We start from the raw sequence: 17690 nt of genomic DNA, 5'->3' as shown, positions 1-17690 counted from the left end.
CCTTATTGAGAGCAATCCCGCTGCTGCACCTCCCCTTTCTTCTAACTTGAATGGAACTGGGGCACCCAAGCTGCTGACGGCGTAGGCCACCTGGGCAGCCATGATTCCCCCCTCCCCAGCTAGCCAGCACCCCTGCCTGACCTATTCCCCACCTGGCCAGCTAGCACAAGCCTCTCCACTCAAGTGGCTATGCAATGCCTCCCTGCTCAGTTGATGGCTTTGTTCCTGCCCTCAAACTAAGACTGGCACATGTGAGCAAGCAGCGCACCTGGGCCACAAACAGTATTCGTGTCTGCGCCCAGCCGACTACGATTCCAAGCTTTGCCCCAAAGACATGCAAACACTTTTCCCCCGGAGAATGGAAGCTTCTGGGGGCCATGATCTCTTTTGCAGATAATGGGTTTTTGAAGTTGTGCAATATTACAGCACCCAGGAGTTTCCATTGTCAGCGCAAAAAGAATTTCCAAGCCAACTCTCCCTCAAAGGGAAAGAAACCACACCAGAGAGGAGACAGATTTTGCAAGTTGAGCCTGCGTGGCAGGATGGGAGGGGGAAGCAGTTGTGGAGATTGGGGGGGAGGGTGAATGTTGCAGATCCTCTGCAGTCGTTTGTAAGGGCAAACAACTGACGTGGTGCTGTAGTATTCATAATTTTGGGACTTGCTCGTAAACACTAGGGGGTGCTTATCACGTTTAAGTTCGAACAAGCACTAAGTGAATGCTTGTAACTCTGGGATTACCTGTATTACAAAGATATATTTGTAAAGGAGAGGGGGAACTGTTAAAACTATATATAATATTTAAAGCTAATCTGGTTATCTGATGTTTCAATTTAATGGAAACATTTTAATCACAATTGGCAGCAAAACCTACCAAGGTGATGTCCAAAACTACCAATGGCAAAGCAGAGAGTAGCAGCAGCAGTGATGAGACGAGTAGTGAGGATTCCAGCTCTGAAGAGAATCAGCCTGTCAAAGTAAGTTATGAGTACTTGGTATGACAACTAGTCATTATTTATTTTTGGTGAAGATAGAAAGCTAAGTATCTTTCTGCTTGGAAAACTTGTAAAGTATGTAAACTGCCAAAAGTTGAAATTGCAGTGTCAATAAATTTGCTAATATATAAATAAAAGCTCCCTAATTTTCATACATACAGAAAACCTAAGTAGTGAGAGGACTACTATATACATTTGTATTGTATACATGTGTATTCCTATTGTATTCATGTGTGCTTCTGCATGCATGTATAAAATGGATATTTTGAAGATTGATTTGCTGAAACTGGCTTACAGAATAACTTTTTAATGGAAAATAAGCCGTTCTAGAAGGCAAGCAAATGGTAAGTCATGATAAAAGAAATGAATAGCACCATTGTAGGTATATTTTCTTGATGAGTGCTTCATCTGGTTTATTTCATGAGCCATTCCCATTCTATGAATTATGGCAAGCATCTTTTGTTTTGTTAATAACATTTTACTATCATTGTTTGTCATTGCCATAGAAATTTGCAAAGTATTATAGGATGTGTTGCTCTAAAATATTTTTGAATAGAAGTTTAACCTGAGAAATCTATTGATGATATGGAAGTAGAGGGTCAAGTTGATGTCTACAGTGTTGCACAGAAAGCATTGTGTTACTGTCACAAACGTCCTTGACGATGAACCACAACCACAGCTAAGGAACGAGTGACGAGGTTTATTCTTCTGACACACAGCAAACCGCAATAAAGTCAGCGTTGGCAGCATCCTGCTCCAACGCTCTTTTATCGTGTGGACACGCCCTAGCCCCACCCCTTCAGCACAAACCGGCATCTGCCCACTACTCCATAAAGACCCCACCCACCTCCCTGCGCACTGGCCTCCCTCCGTGCACAACGCCGGTAACCTGTAGGGCCATCTGCCAGGTAAGCCTCATCTTGCCCCCTCCCTGTGCAACCCCAGCCATCCTCTTCCAGACCCCACCACCCGCACCGTGCAGCCCTTTCACCGCTTTCATGCCCCCGCCACCAGCCCGCCCTACCCCCGACGCCCGAACCGTCCCCACCAGTGGTCCGCCCGAAGAAGAGGACAGTGCAGGCATGGCCACCAACTGGCTGGCGGCTGCCTGCGGCAGTCTAGTCCATCCGGCTGCCTCTCTATCATCCTGTTCCAGCTGGAGGGAGGTCTGAGGGCTCTGCAGAACTGCGGTGCCGAAAGGACATGGCACAGGCGCAACCGACCTCCGGCCGGTGGTCGCCCACACCGGTCCCAGCTGTCCAAGCACCACATGACCGTCCTGTGCAGGCGTGTCCGTCGGCCGGTCGGCAGTCGCCCACAGATGCTCCTGTTGTTTGGGCTTAGGCACAGCCAGCGGCTCCGGTGCCAGTCACCCAGGTGCCGCGCAGCCATTCAGCGCAGGTGCGGGCGGCAGCTGGCTGGTGGCGGGCTGCTTCGGCTCCTGTTGTTCGGACGCCATACCCGGCCGGCAGCAATGAGGGGGAGCCACTCCTCTGTGCTGGTGCGGGGAATGGCTTCCAGAGATGCGGAGGGGACACCGGAGTCTGGCCGGCACGTCGGAGACAGATGTGCTGGCGTGATGAGGTGTCCCCGACGAGTGGCAAGCCGGTAGAGCTTGACAGTTACTTTTGCTGCCCTGTCATACTCTGTTCATTAACGTTTTATAACCTGTCAAAATTCCATTAATGGTCATTTATCTCAGTCTCACGCTATCTGTTCATTTAGTAAGCCCTACTAAAGCATTTGACTGCATTTCCAGGTAAGTATGCCTAGGACTGCATTTTAATCTTCTATATGTTCTGTGCAATGTGGAAAAAGCAAAGTGTGCAGCTCATTTAAATAGATTACTAATATGGAAAATTTTAATTTTTACTATCTCTTAATTCTATCTACATGTTTTGAACAGTTAAGTGTGCAGCACAGTAAAGCCTCAATTTAATGGACCATTTGAAAGCTACATTTGCACATACCGTATTTTCCGGCATATAAGACGACTTTTTAACGCATGAAAATCTTCTCAAAAGTTGGGGGTCGTCTTATACGCCCAGTCGCCTTATACGTCGGAAAATAGTAAATCCTCGGGAGCAGAGACGTTAGTGGAAATGGACAAATCCAGCGCTCGAGAATGGCGAAAGACGGCCTCCTCATAAATAAACCGCCCACCCCGGACTTCCGGTGGCTCCGCGGCGACGGAGACAGCCTTCCCGGGCTGCCCGCGGCTCAGCTGAGTTTTTTTTCGCCCGAAACAGCGCCGATCAGCTGTTCGGGCGAATTTGAAGCCCCCTCCTCGGGAGAAGAGGAGGGGGTGAGGCCCCAGGTAGGGGTTGAGTTCTCCGGGGCCGCCTGAGCTTGCAGCTTGGGCGGCCGAAGGATCGAACTCCCCCGTAGCCTGGGTCGCTCCCAGCTGGCCAGCGCCTCTGCTCCTGACTTTATGGAGCAGAGCCAGGCGTCTGCGACCACCCCTGCCTGAAGGAAGGACTATGGAATAAAAAGAGCAGGCAGAGCGGTACAAGAGGAAAAGGTGAAGAGGACTATTTTATTCTACTCTCGAGCTTGATGGATTTTTTAAACTCTAAGTGAAAGTGCGTCACAATCGAAAGTAAAAGATGGCGGCTAAACCTCCCCCTAAAACTCTTAGGAGTGCTGGAACTTCCCCGGTGCAACAATCATCATTGCAGGCATTACATCCTCCTGATGTAGTGACATCGAAGGACTTACGAGATGCTCTGGATAAACTTTTGGAATCAATTAATCAATCAATGGATGATAAATTTGCAAAGATGGAGGAGAAATTGGAGAAATTGGAGGAGAGAATAGAAGAGAGGATGGAACAGAAGTTCAGCGTGATGAAGGTAGACATTTTGTCTTCAGTGTATAAAGTGGCTGAATGTGTGGAAGATTTGGATGAAAAAGTCAAAGATTTGACTCAAAAGAATGCTATATTAGAAGCAAAAGTATTGGAGAATGAAGATTTAAGAGACAAAATGGATAGAGAATTAAGTCTTGCTCAATATTTCCAGATGCAGTTTGCCATTAGAATTAGAGGTTTAAAGGAGAATATTAAGGAAGATTTAAAGCAGTTGGTTTCTGAGGCTCTCGAAGTGGTATTGAATCAGCCAGCATCTGAAATAAAAGGAGGCATGGATAAAGTGTATCGTGTGAACTCATGGATTGCTAGACAGAGAAAGCTGCCTAGAGATGTGGTGGTTTATTTTGCAAAAAGGGAAATTAGAGATGAAGTTATACAAGCTGCCTATGATACTAAAGTCGTGATTGCTGATCAGGAAGTTCTGGTTCTAAAAGAAATTCCTCCAAAGATTTTAAGGAGAAGGAAGGATTTTACATTTCTGGTGCAAGAGCTCAAGCAACGAGATATAAGGTTCAGATGGGAGATTCCAGCTGGGTTGATGGTGATGTATGAAGGTAAAAGGTACCGTTTGGTTACTGTGATGCAAGCGCGTGATTTTTACAATAATGTTTTAAAAGCAACCCCATTAACACTTCTGGAAGCTGCAAAGGGATCTGGAGAAGGAGAATATCAAGAGGCTGAAGACGGACAGATAGAGGAGAATGGTGCTGCAGGAGATCAAGTTATAACACTTTTGGATGATCCCAGAGAACAGAGGGTGACGCGTGCTGCTTTAAAACGATCAAAAAAGATAAAAGAACAAGATCAGCAGAAGTCTATGGAACTTTCACAACGTACTTACAGCCAAGTAGTGGGAGGTGGGAAAAGATTTGGATGAGGAATGTAAAATTTATATAAGTTTGAAATCTAAGAGAGAATTTTTACAAAATGTTTTATAGATGGTATTTAGACTTTAAAAAGCTAAGCATGTATCTGAATTATTAGCCTAAATGTTGGAGGTGCGGTGATAAAGACGTAATATATTTTCATATTTTCATATATGGTAGACCTGCAAAAAGGTTAAGGCTTTTTGGATAAAAATTTGATGGAATATACTAAGTTGATGTTGAATTTAATTACGGCAGCAAGACTTTTGATAGGATAGTACTGGAAAGAGGAACTGCCGACCATAGAAGAGTGGATTTTAAAGGTTTCCGACTTGGTCGAAATGGTGAAGATTTCGGCCTATTTGAAAGATTACTCGCAGGAACGCTATATTATGGAAGGGAGAAAATGGCTTGAGTTTACTCAGAATAAGTATAGGGTTAAGAAGTTTTATATTTGAATAAGTCTTCTTTCTTCTTTATTTTTTTTTTCTATATTGGTTTTTTTTTATATATATATATTTATGTATATTTAATATTACTAAGGTTTGTTTTATCCTATATAAGCTAGAGAGTGATAGATTTTAGAGTTTATGGTTGTTAGTATATGGTTGTTTATGATTGTTTTTTTTATATATACTTTGTACTTAGCTCTGGGAAGTCGGGGGGGGAGGGGGGAGGGAGAAGGGGGGGAGGGAGAAGGGGGGGAGGGGGGATTTTTTAAGGGAAAAATTGTATGTTAAAACTTTTTAATAAAAAAAAAAAATAGAAAAAAATAACAAAAAAAATAAATAAATAAACCGCCCACCCCACCCATACACGCCTACACCCGCCCACTCCCTTTTTCCACCCCACCCTTCCCTGACAATGCCTCCTGCCTCACCTCTGCCTCCCGGCGTCTTCCGCTCACCAGGTAAACTTCCATTGTACCCCGGGACCACCTCGCGGCCCACCATTCCTCCCACCACGCCCATCACCCACCCGTGCATGGCCCCCTCCCAGCTCCAGTCCATGGACCCCTCTTCAGCCTTCACGGGCTCTGACGACGACGCGTTCCCAGCCAGGCTAGTAGGTGTAACGGGCGCAGCCTCTATCACCGCATTCTGAATCCGCCACTCAGCCAGACTGTCGCCACCAAATGACCCCTCCCACATTGCGTCCAGGCTCGCTGTGACCCGGATGGGCCCGGTCCCGGGCAAGGACGCCACGGAGCCCGCCGGCATCGGGTGAGTCCCGGCAGAGGTGTCCTGCGCATGCACGCGCTGGCCAGCTGCTGGGCGATCTCTAAGGCGGCGTCGGATGGTCGGGAGATGCAGCCGACGCGCGGGAGAAGGCTGGCTCACGACAAGTCGAGATGGGCCTGCGTCAGTGGCGTGCGGGGATGGCGGAGGTGGCTCCCGTAGCGAGGAAGGCGCGTCCGTGGGGAGACGGGCGAGGCCCGTGCGCCGTGCTGCGAAGAGGGGCCCCGCTGAATGTCACGCCCGTGGGCCGCGACACCTTCACCTAATTGAAAAGCAGCCCTGACTTCCTACTTACCCGTATTTTCCGGCGTATAAGACTTTAACCCATGAAAATCATCTCAAAAGTTGGGGGTCGTCTTATACGCCCAGTTGTCTTATACACCGGAAAATACGGTACTTAAAAGGCTTGTCAACACTTATATGCATTATAAAAAAAAGAAAGCATTGAGCCTCCTGGCCACCAACAGGACTTGGTGCTCTGCACACTATTTTGTTCTGGCAATTTCTTCCATTGCAGGCAAGGGTTCTAGCCCACCATTTTTGTTTTTTTGTTAATGCAGTTTATCTCTAACTTTCTTCTCCAGCCTCCAGTCCTCTTGCCATTGCTAATGTCAGTATCATAGCATGACATATTCCATCAGTCTGTCCTCTTGCTAGCCTGTACTCTTCCAAATTTCCCAGTGCCTGCCCAGAAACATCAGTAAAGTCTTGATGCAATGGACTTAAATACTTTCAACAAATTACTATAGCGAGATTTTTCAGTTATCACCATTATATCCAATTTTTATATGATTTAAACTAATTTATTTCTCTAATTTGGTATCTACAAGTCGACACCATTATCTCTAGATTGTGTATAAATAAATTAAAAAACACAAAGTCCACACAAAAACCCTTTTGCTAAGCCTTAATGCCTTGTTTCCATGATTGTAAATTTGAGAACAATTTTTGGAATATTTTATTAAAAGCTTTTTGATTATTCTAAACCACTGTGTCCACGAATCATGTTTATTCACAGAAATAGAAGTAAATCTGTCAGGTCAACAGCTACCATGTTAAGGAAATCACTCAGAGGCCTTGAATGACAAGCAGTTAGGAATCGACATGGACAGTAACTAACTTTTTTTTTAAAAAAACCTTTTATTAAAGTTTATGATTACAACAGTAAAAACTAATATAAATAGAAAAAATAGAAAAAAGTGCAGAAAAAAGAAATAGAAAAAATAGAAAAGAAAATAAGATTACAATAAAGAGAAGGTGACTTCCCATTTTCATCACAGCAAAAATAATAGTAATATCACTTCCTCTTAAAATATAACATACGATCTCTTCTTCCTATATCCCTTCTCTTATCTATAAATAAACCATTGTCATTTCAATCCTGGTATCAGCAAAAGTCCATTAACAGCCTTAAATCTTTCGTCCATTCAAATGATATCATAGAAATATATTTCTGTCATTTTTTTCTTCTCATGAGAAGGTTAAAGAACCTTCTTTTATTAATCCAATATAGGAAACAATCCAATCAAAGGCTGAAAATGATTAGAATGATTAGAAGTATGCAAATCTAGTGTCTTTTCAAAGGCTCCGAGTTTGATTTGATGTTCACTATTTCATCTCACAAACTACTTATGGTGTCTTTGTGAGGTACAGCTTTGAAGAATTTGTAGGTGATCTCAAGTCCTCTTTTGTCTGGAGAAGTTTCAGAGAGCCAGTCTGCTTGCTGGCTTTTTATTCCGCTGTAGTCATTGGCTCCGCTTTTCATGGAAATGTGTTCAATCACCATTTCTTCCTCCAGAAATCTCAACATGGTCAGTAACTAACCTGACAAGTTGAAGTATATGTGAGTGTGATTGTCACTGCAACATGCATAATTCTTTTTCAGTATTGTTACCTCACCCTTCCTCAATTTTTGAGAGTCACTTTCAGATGAAGGTGAAAAAATGGCAGGATTAGAAAACCAATAAAGAATATTTGTAGCTCAGAGTTGAAATGAGATGTCCTTGCTTGTTTTCTTGTAGACATTTCATTAACCAAACTAAGTAACAGTGTGAGAGCTAATGAAGATTCAAATCATCCATGGCTCCCTAGCCTCTTCTTAAAACCACCAGAAATGGGACCTCAAAACCTACCGTATTTTTCGGACCATAAGACGCATCGGACCATAAGACGCACCCAGTTTTTAGAGCAGGAAAACAAAAAAAAAATCTTTCTCCTTCTCTCTCTCTCCCTCTCTTTCTCTTTCTCTCCCTCCCTCTCCCATTGTCCCTTCCTTCCTTCCTTCCAGTCGCCATTAAATGGATTGGACTTCAGGCAATGCTGAGCGTTACTCAAAATACTTTACATGGGTTATTGTTTGAATTATCCTTCACTAATCCCGCAAGATGGGGTACCACCTGCTGCCGGCGTCAACTCCCCTCCGCCCTGTGCGTGCCCACAGAGAGGGCCTCCTCAGGGTGCCTCCGGTCAGGGAATGTCGACTGGTGGCCCCCAGGGGGAGGGCCTTCTCTGTGGGTGCTCCGGCATTATGGAACCAACTGCCGGTTGAGCTCCGGATGGCATCGGACCTTCGCACCTTCTGCCGCGGGCTGAAGACCCACTTATTTGAACTAGCTGGTCTGGCCTGATGGGGGAACATGGGTTTTTTAATGGGTTTTTTACTATTTTATTGTTGTTGTATTTTAATTGGGCATTGGTTTAATTTCTTTTTAATTTTTGTACTGCTATTTATATATGCCCTGTGAACCGCCCTGAGTCCCTCGGGAGAAGGGCGGTATAGAAATCAAATAAACTTAAACTTAAACTTAAACTTTATTTTGCATCCCAGAGAAATTACGAGAGAGGATTGCAGCGGGGGTCTTGTAGAGACAAAAACTATGGCTGGGCCGCTAACATGTTTATAAGCAAGCATGGCCTGTGGTTTGTCACCATTGCAGATGTAACCTGAGAATTTTCACTTTGTCTGGAATTAAAGAAACAAAACGAAACCATGGATCCCTTTTTAAAGTTCACTTGGTTGACGGCTTCCTTCCATACTCTTCCCAGCAGAGAAAAGAACATGAAACTTAGCTAACTAGATTAGGGACAGTTTGGGAACTTTTTACCAGTCAGGCCCAACTTACTGAGGCTCATTTGTTTTGCTTGTCACTTAAAACAAACTTGTGGCTCCTTGTGATATGCAGACTTCCTTCTCTCTGAATTGCAGTTCCAGATTGTTTACAGATGTTAAACGGGATCTCTTCTCAGAAATGCAGCTGGCCCTCTGTTTGCTTTCACTCGTTTTCCCACTGAAAATCTGAGCCACTCACCTTGCTGGTCTTTGTGCAATAGGAAATGGTCCGTGTGTGAAACGGAGTGAGGGAGATTGCCAGAAATGCGAATCGGCCGATCTCGCGCTCCTGCAAACTCCCTCACTCGGTTTCAGCTTCCCTTGCTACAAGAGAAAGCAGGCTGAAACGAGGCAGATTGCAGCAGCGCGAGATCAGCCGATTTGCATTCCTGGCAATCTGCCTCTTTCGGTTTCAGCCTGCTTTCTCTTGTAGCAAGGGAAGCTGAAACCGAGCGAGGGAGTTTGCAGGAGAGTGAGATCGGCGTTTCTCAGCACGTGCCGATTCGCGCTCCACTTGCAGAGGTTGGGGCTGGCCATACGGATCACCTTCGTACCATAAGACGCACCCTCGTTTTCCCCCCCACTTTTGGGGGAAAAAAGTGCATCTTATGGTCCGAAAAATACGGTATATGTAGGCTTTTCCACGACTCTACAGATCTTACCATTAAAAAGCTTTTCTTTGTATTTAAAATTATTACTTTCAACTGAGAGTCAATTAGATTGAGATGGCAGGTATAGAAGCTGAAGAAATACAGGTGAAACTCGAAAAATTAGAATATCGTGCAAAAGTTCATTTATTTCAGTAATGCAACTTAAAAGGGGAAACTAATATATGAGATAGACTCATTACATGCAAAGCAAGATAGTTCAACCCATGATTTGTCATAATTGTGATGATTATGGCTTACAGCTCATGGAAACCCCAAATCCACAATCTCAGTAAATTAGGATATTGTGAAAAGGTGCAATATTCTAGGCTCAAAGTATCCCACTCTAATCAGCTAATTAAGCCATAACACCTGCAAAGGGTTCCTGAGCCTTTAAATGGTCTCTCAGTCTGGTTCAGTAGGAATCACAATCATGGGGAAGACTGCTGACCTGACAGTTGTGCAGAAAGCCATCATTGACACCCTCCATAAGGAGGGAAAGCCTCAAAAGGTAATTGCAAAAGAAGTTGGATGTTCCCAAAGTGCTGTATCAAAGCACATTAATAGAAAGTTATGTGGAAGGGAAAAGTGTGGAAGAAAAAGGTGCACAAGCAGCAGGGATGACTGCAGCCTGGAGAGAATTGCCAGGAAAAGGCCATTCAAAAGTGTTGGGGACTTTCACAAGAAGTGGACTGAGGCTGGAGTCAGTGCATCAAGAGCCACCACACACAGACAGATCCTGTACATGGGCTTCAAATGTCGTATTCCTCTTGTCAAGCCGCTCCTGAACAACAAACAACGTCAGAAGCATCTTACCTGGGCTAAAGAAAAACAGACCTGGTCTGTTGCTCAGTGGTCCAAAGTCCTCTTTTCTGATGAGAGCAACTTTTGCATCTCATTTGGAAACCAAGGACCCAGAGTCTGGAGGAAGAATGGAGAGGCACACACTGCAAGATGCTTGAAGTCCAGTGTGAAGTTTCCACAGTCTGTGTTGATTTGGGGAGCCATGTCATCTGCTGGTGTTGGTCTACTGTGCTTCATTAAGTCCAGGGTCAACGCAGCCGTCTACCAGGAGATTTTGGAGCACTTCATACTTCCTTCCGCAGACGAGCTTTATGGGGATGCTGACTTCATTTTCCAGCAGGACTTGGCACCTGCCCACACTGCCAAAAGCACCAAAACCTGGTTCAATGACCGTGGGATTACTGTGCTTGATTGGCCAGCAAACTCGCCTGACCTGAACCCCATAGAGAATCTATGGGGCATTGCCAAGTGAAAGATGAGAGACATGAGACCGAACAATGCAGAAGAGCTGAAGGCCGCTATTGAAGCATCCTGGTCTTCCATAACACCTTAGCAGTGCCACAGGCTGACAGCTTCCATGCCACGCCGCATTGAGGCAGTAATTGCTGCAAAAGGGGCCCAAACCAAGTATGCATGCTTATACTTTTCAGAGGTCCGATATTGTTCTATGTACACTCCTTGTTTTATTGATTGCATGTCATATTCTAATTTTCTGAGATTGTGGATTTGGGGTTTTCATGAGCTGTACGCCATAATCATCACAATTATGACAAATCACGGCTTAAACTATCTTGCTTTGCATGTAATGAGTCTATCTCATATATTAGTTTCCCCTTCCCCTTTCTCCATTACTGAAATAAATGAACTTTTGCAAGATATTCTAATTTTTCGAGTTTCACCTGTAAGTACAAACTAAATGACGGACAATTAAACATGTCATTGTATTCAGTAAGAAGAAAGGTAACATTAATTAACACTTTTAATTCTGTTTAACTGGACATGTTTAATGCCTGAAAACTTTGTGCTGCTCTGTTACTATAATAAACCATTTATTCTCCTTTTTCTCTTCCTGTAAACTGCCCAGAATGCTGTCAAATTCTGCATGGAAGAATGCAATTCAATGCTCCTTTTTTGAATTGCAAGGTGAATTCTTGACACTTTTGTTAAGCTTATAGTGCTGTACTTCAACATACATAACATTTTGGTGGCAGGAGCATATCAGTCTCCATTTGGGCTGGTATACCATCTATTAGTGGATGATTAGTAACAGGAGAAGTCATGGGCATACCGTATATTTTATCTATGAGTTTGGTGTTTCCAATCAATTTCTCTTGAATTTCTTGAATTATTCTTCTAGATTAAAACTAAAACTTAGCTCCCAATACAAAATTAAAGTTTCAAAATTCTCTCTTAACAAACTGTTATTGTAATCCATTTCTACAAAGTTTACCACAGCATCTTATTTATTTCAAATCATCCCATAGTTAAAAAATTGTTCATCCTGCATCAAATAACCATGTTTTTTTTCTTAATGCCATCTCTTATCAATTGTTGTCTAATTAAATATGATAGATTCAGTCTCAACAATTATTCTATCTTCCCATCAAAGTCCAAATAGAAGTGGTTTCCAGATAGGTGTAATAAATTCATCTAGTCTCCCTCCTTCATAGAAAAAAGGAATTTGTCACTTCCAATTCAGAGAGAGTCCTAATGTTGTAGGGATATGTAGACTAAACTTCAGAGAAACAGTTAATCAGTTAACAGTTAATCAACTCAGTTAATTCTCCAGCTCTGAGAATATCTCTTTGGTCTGGAACTGGATCAAATTCTTTTTGTATATCTTTATTCAAAGTTACATGCCCCCAGGATATTTTGCCTGACTATTATCGTCTCATCAAGCTTTTTAGAGATGTTCAGCTAGAAGTATATTATTCAACCGTCTTTTCTTACATTTCAGCCACTGTTCAGCCATTCCTTAGTCTGCGAAACTTAATCAGGGAACAAAGAACACTGAAGCAGAAGGAAATCAAAGGAATGTTTTCTAAATGTTTCTGTATATTTCAATTCAAGTTTAAAAGAAAAATTCAAAAAGGGTAAACTCCAAATGTTTTGCAAATTCAAAAACTACAAAAATCTTGTGGTAAGAGTCTAATATTAAAGTAAATCTAATATTGAAATAAATCAAACAAAAACTCTTGGATCTTCAAAGCTCCAAAGTGCTTCTTTTAGGAAGGAGTTTTCCAAAACAATATATATCAAAGGAAAAAAGAAAAAACAGAGTCCAGCAAGGAGTTGAAATAAATCAGCATTCAACTACTGATGAGCTTTTAAAACAAAAAAACTTAAACAATAAATTCAATAAGTGAAAGTTAAGATCCCAGGCATGTTTAAGAAAACAAAACTCATAACAGGACAATATATATGTCCAGTGACTTTTCAATCACTTCCAGAGGGAACTGGAATCTTCAAGAGTCCCCTTCCCAGTTGGGTCCATGGTCATCCAAAAGTCATCTTGGGTCATTCCTAAGTGACCAGAGGGACTCCTAAAGCATCAAGATGCTTTAGAAAAAACAGAATAAAGAAATGCTTTGGCCATTTTCATGGTCCTCTATTTACATTTACTCTGAACGTTTTGTCTGATTTCATGAAACAGACATCCTAAATGGCTGATTTGTCAGCGATATAACTGGCAGCCAGAAATGTCCTGATTCTTGGGCCTCTACACTCCATTTAGAATTAGGCGTAATCAATGAGAGTTCTTCTTTGTGCCTTAACTTAATCATGCTTCAAACTGTACTCAGTTCCAGGCACAGTCACGGATGGAACTGGAATTAGCACCAAGGAAAATTGCATGACCTTTGCCATGAAGTTATTGCTGGAAGTTTTGATCACAGCACTCTAGAAGGAATTTTTATAGTAAATATTTGATGTTGGGCCCCTCCTTGACCCAAGTCAGCGGTACTGTTTTATTCCTCCTTTCTGAATTAACACAAACCTTGCAACAATAACTTTTGTATGCATAGCTTTCAATGCTGTGTGGTAATGCAACTAGTCTTCCTGTTTAACAAAAAGGTGGAAAAAAACTCAGAAAAGTTTTAGATGATAGATGACATTACTATGTAGCCTTCCCCCATGCCTCAAATTTTGGGGAATATGATACAATGAAGAGACCATGAAAACCATCTGTATCATTACTTAAGTGTTTTTTCCCTTGAAAAAACAAAAAGCAATGAAGCTGCCAGTTAACTGGAGATTTTAACTTTAACTTTTAAGTGTAATTTAATGGTTTTGTTTTTTATTGTTTGGTTTGGTTTTTGTTATTTTAATTGTGTGTTCCATCCATAGTCATAAATGTGACATGAATGTATGAATTTAATAAATAATAAAATTGCAGCAAAATAAAGATAACCTTTCAGCAATTTTTATAGGAAACATGAATGCCAGGTGCATTGAAATGCTAACATTTCTGTAAAATTTAGTTTAGATATCTATGAAGTTTAGAAATGACATTATCACGATCCCAATGCTGTACATGTCTAGAATGTTAAATAGTATATATTCCGAGATTATAGCAAACAGATAGTTAAGCAATGGCTTAAGTTCTGTCCAGGAAAAGCAGGGAGCCCATGATTTGTAATATTGCCTTGTGACAAGGCTTTGTTCATGCCTTTGCAAGAAACAAAAATTTAAATCTCAATTACTTTTGTGTATATTTTTTCATCAAATTGAACTTTGTTTATATAACAGTGTGACACTTAAGAATATTGAATAACTGCTTTCAGCAGCAATCTGACATGGCATATAAATTAAATTACCTGTTTGAGTAAGTAACTACTTTGAGTTTCTGTTCTGAGCCCTAAACTTAAAAGAAGGCAGAAGTATTTTTTACATTATTTCTTATTACAGGTAGTCCTAGACTTATGACCACAATTGAGCCCAAAATTTGTGTTGTTGTGAGAGGTTTTAAGTGAGTTTGCCCGATTTTATGACTTTTCTTGCCATTGTTGTTAAGTGAATCACTTAACAGGTAGTAACACAGTTGTTAAGTGAATCTGGCTTCCCCATTGATTTTGCTTGTCAGAAGGTTCTCAAAAGTTGATCACATGATCCCGGGACACTGCAATGGTCATACATATGAACCAATTGCCAAGCATCTGAATTTTGATCACATGACCATGGAGATGTTACAAAGGTCATAAGTGTGAAAAACAGTCATGAGTCACTTTTTTAGTTCCACTATAATTTTGAACAGTCACTAAATGAACTGTTTAAGATTGGTCTTTTTTGTATTTGTTATTCCCAATTTTTTGGAAAAATATAAACCCAAGATAAATTCTTATAAACTTCCTTTAATACCTTGTTTCTAATTAATTTCAAAAATTTAGTCCTACTAATCTTATATTGTGGTCTGTGAAGTTAATAGTAGTTAATAAGGTCCGTTGCTAACAAGGCTCACCTTGTTCGTGACCTAGTGGAGAGTGAGCACGCGGACCTGGCTTGCATCACGGAAACCTGGCTAGGCCCAGAGGGTGGTGTCCCTCTGGTTGACCTCTGCCCGCCTGGTTTCCAGGTGCTGCACCAGCCTCGGGCCCATGGTAGGGGCGGAGGAGTGGCAGTAATCATCAGGGAGATCCTTAGCCCGCGGGAGACCACCGTCCCTCAGATAGTCGGGTGTGAGTCTCTCTTCCTGAGATACGGTCCGGGGGCGCAGTTGGGCCTGCTGCTGGCATACCTTCCACCTAATCGTGCAGCGGCAGCCCTGCCTAAGCTACTCGATGTCCTCTCAGGGTTGGTGGTTGAATTCCCCAAACTCATGGTCTTGGGCGACTTTAACCTACCGTCCCTGGGAGGATCGTCCGAACTAGCTCGGGAGTTCATGGCTTCCATGGCGGCCATGGACCTGTCGCAAATAATTTCTGGACCGACTCATGAGGGAGGCCACACCCCCGACTTGGTGTTCTTATCTGGACGGTGGCGTGATGATATCGGTGGGGGCTCCACGACCGTTACGCCCCTGTCATGGACCGATCATCACCTCCTACGGCTAGACTTCCCCTTTGCCACCCCCCGCCGTGGGTGCACGGTGCCAACCAGATGGTACCGCCCCAGGCACCTAATGGACCCTGACAGGTTCCAGGCAGCGCTTGGGAACCCACCTGCACTCCCTGCTCACAGCTCGGTGGACGCCTTAGTGGAAGCCTGGGAAAGGGCAGCCATGGAGGTGCTGGACCGAGTTGTACCCCTGCGGCCCCTGACCCGGCGCAGATCCCAGCGAGCCCCATGGTTCACCGCGGAGCTCCGGGAGATGAAACATCGGAGACGGGGCCTAGAGAGCCGTTGGAGATCCAGTCGATCCGAATCCGACCGATTGCGACTAAGAATCCTCACCAGGTCTTATCTCGCAGCGATAAGGGTGGCGAAATCCAACTACTTTTCCACCCTCATCGCGTCCGCAGATAATCGCCTGGCTGCCTTGTTCAGAGTGACTCGCTCCCTACTGAACCAAGAGGTGAGGGAGGAACCCTTACAGGGTCGAGCCGAGGAATTTGGTCAATATCTGTTGGATAAAATCGCTCGGATTCGAACCGGCCTGGACTCCAACTGGGCAGAGTTGGAGGAACAGGACATGGACAGTCTTGTCGACGTCACCTGGGAGGAATTTGATCCTGTGACTCCAAAGGAAGTGGACAGGATTATGAGGAGGTTGAGCTCCTCCACATGCTTACTGGACCCGTGCCCTTCCTGGCTGGCCTATGCAGCTCGAGAGGGGACACGAGGCTGGTTTCAGGCGGTCATCTCTGCTTCTCTGAGTGAGGGTCACTTCCCCGCCTCCTTGAAGGAGGCGGTGGTGAGACCTCTACTCAAGAAGCCCACCTTGGACCCAACCTCATTGAATAGCTTTCGTCCAGTCTCCAACCTTCGCTTCCTTGCGAAGGTTGTTGAGAGTGTGGTGGCGCATCAACTTCCTCAGGTCCTGGATGAAGCGGTTTACCTTGACGCGTGCCAATCGGGCTTCAGGCCGGGCTACAGCACGGAGACGGCATTAGTCGCTCTGATGAATGATCTCTGGAGGGCCCGGGACAGGGGCCATTCCTCTGTCCTAGTCTTATTAGACCTTTCGGCGACTTTCGATACCATCGACCATGGTATCTTGCTGCGGCGCCTCAGGGGACTGGGAGTGGGAGGCACGGTTCTGCGGTGGTTCTCCTCCTTTCTCCTGGGTCGCTCGCAGTCGGTGCTGGCAGGAGGACAGAGGTCGACTCCGAGGCCTCTCGTTTGCGGAGTTCCTCAGGGGTCGGTTCTCTCGCCTCTCCTGTTCAACATCTACATGAAACCGCTGGGTGAGATCATTCGTGGTTTTGGAGTAGGGTACCATCAGTATGCTGATGACACCCAGCTTTTCATCTCAACTCCAAACAGCATCAGTGATGCCCTCGACGTGATGTCCCGTTGCCTGGAAGCGGTCCAGAAATGGATGGGGAGGAACAGGCTTCAACTCAACCGAGACAAGACTGAATGGCTGTACATACCGGCAAGCCAGGATACTCAGAACATTCCATCCCTTAACATCGGGGATGAGTTATTACCCCCTGTTGATAGGGCCCGCAACCTGGGTGTCCTCCTAGACTCACAGCTATCCCTGGAAGATCACATAGGAGCTGTGACCAAGGGGGCCTTCTCCCGGGTTCGACTGGTGCGCCAACTACGGCCTTATCTGGACCTGGATGCCTTACGTACAGTCACCCATGCTCTTGTGACCTCTCGCCTTGACTACTGTAACGCTCTCTACATGGGGCTGCCCTTGAGAGCCACTCGGAAGCTTCAACTGGTGCAGAGTGCAGCTGCACGGACACTTTTGGGGGCCTCCCGATACTCCCATATCACACCTCTCCTCCGTGAGCTGCACTGGCTTCCGGTTGCCTTCCGAGTGAAATTCAAGGTGCTAACACTGACATACAAAGCCCTACATGGCATGGGTCCGGACTACCTACGGGAGCACCTTCTGCCAACGTCAACACCCCTCCGTCCTGTGCGCTCCCACAGAGAGGGCCTCCTCAGGGTGCCACCGCTCAAAGAATGTCGGCTGGTGGTCCCCAGGGGGAGGGCATTCTCAGTGGGTGCGCCAACCCTCTGGAACTGCTTGCCTACCGAAATCCGGATGGC

At 44.3% G+C, this 17690-nt stretch overlaps 1 protein-coding gene across 1 annotated transcript in view; it reads left to right on the top strand.

The window, feature by feature from the left end:
- Nucleotides 1-17690, top strand: part of NOLC1 (nucleolar and coiled-body phosphoprotein 1) — an 85425-nt gene that overhangs the window by 45154 nt on the left and 22581 nt on the right. The window contains exon 6 of the mRNA XM_081329588.1: nt 863-975. Within this exon, the coding sequence (XP_081185714.1) occupies nt 863-975 (113 nt within the window). The remainder of the gene's footprint in view (nt 1-862; nt 976-17690) is intronic.

The sequence above is a fragment of the Vipera berus genome, assembly GCF_964194415.1.
Source record: "Vipera berus genome assembly, chromosome: 5".
NCBI lineage: Eukaryota > Metazoa > Chordata > Lepidosauria > Squamata > Viperidae > Vipera > Vipera berus.
This window is presented reverse-complemented; position numbering and strand designations above follow the sequence as displayed.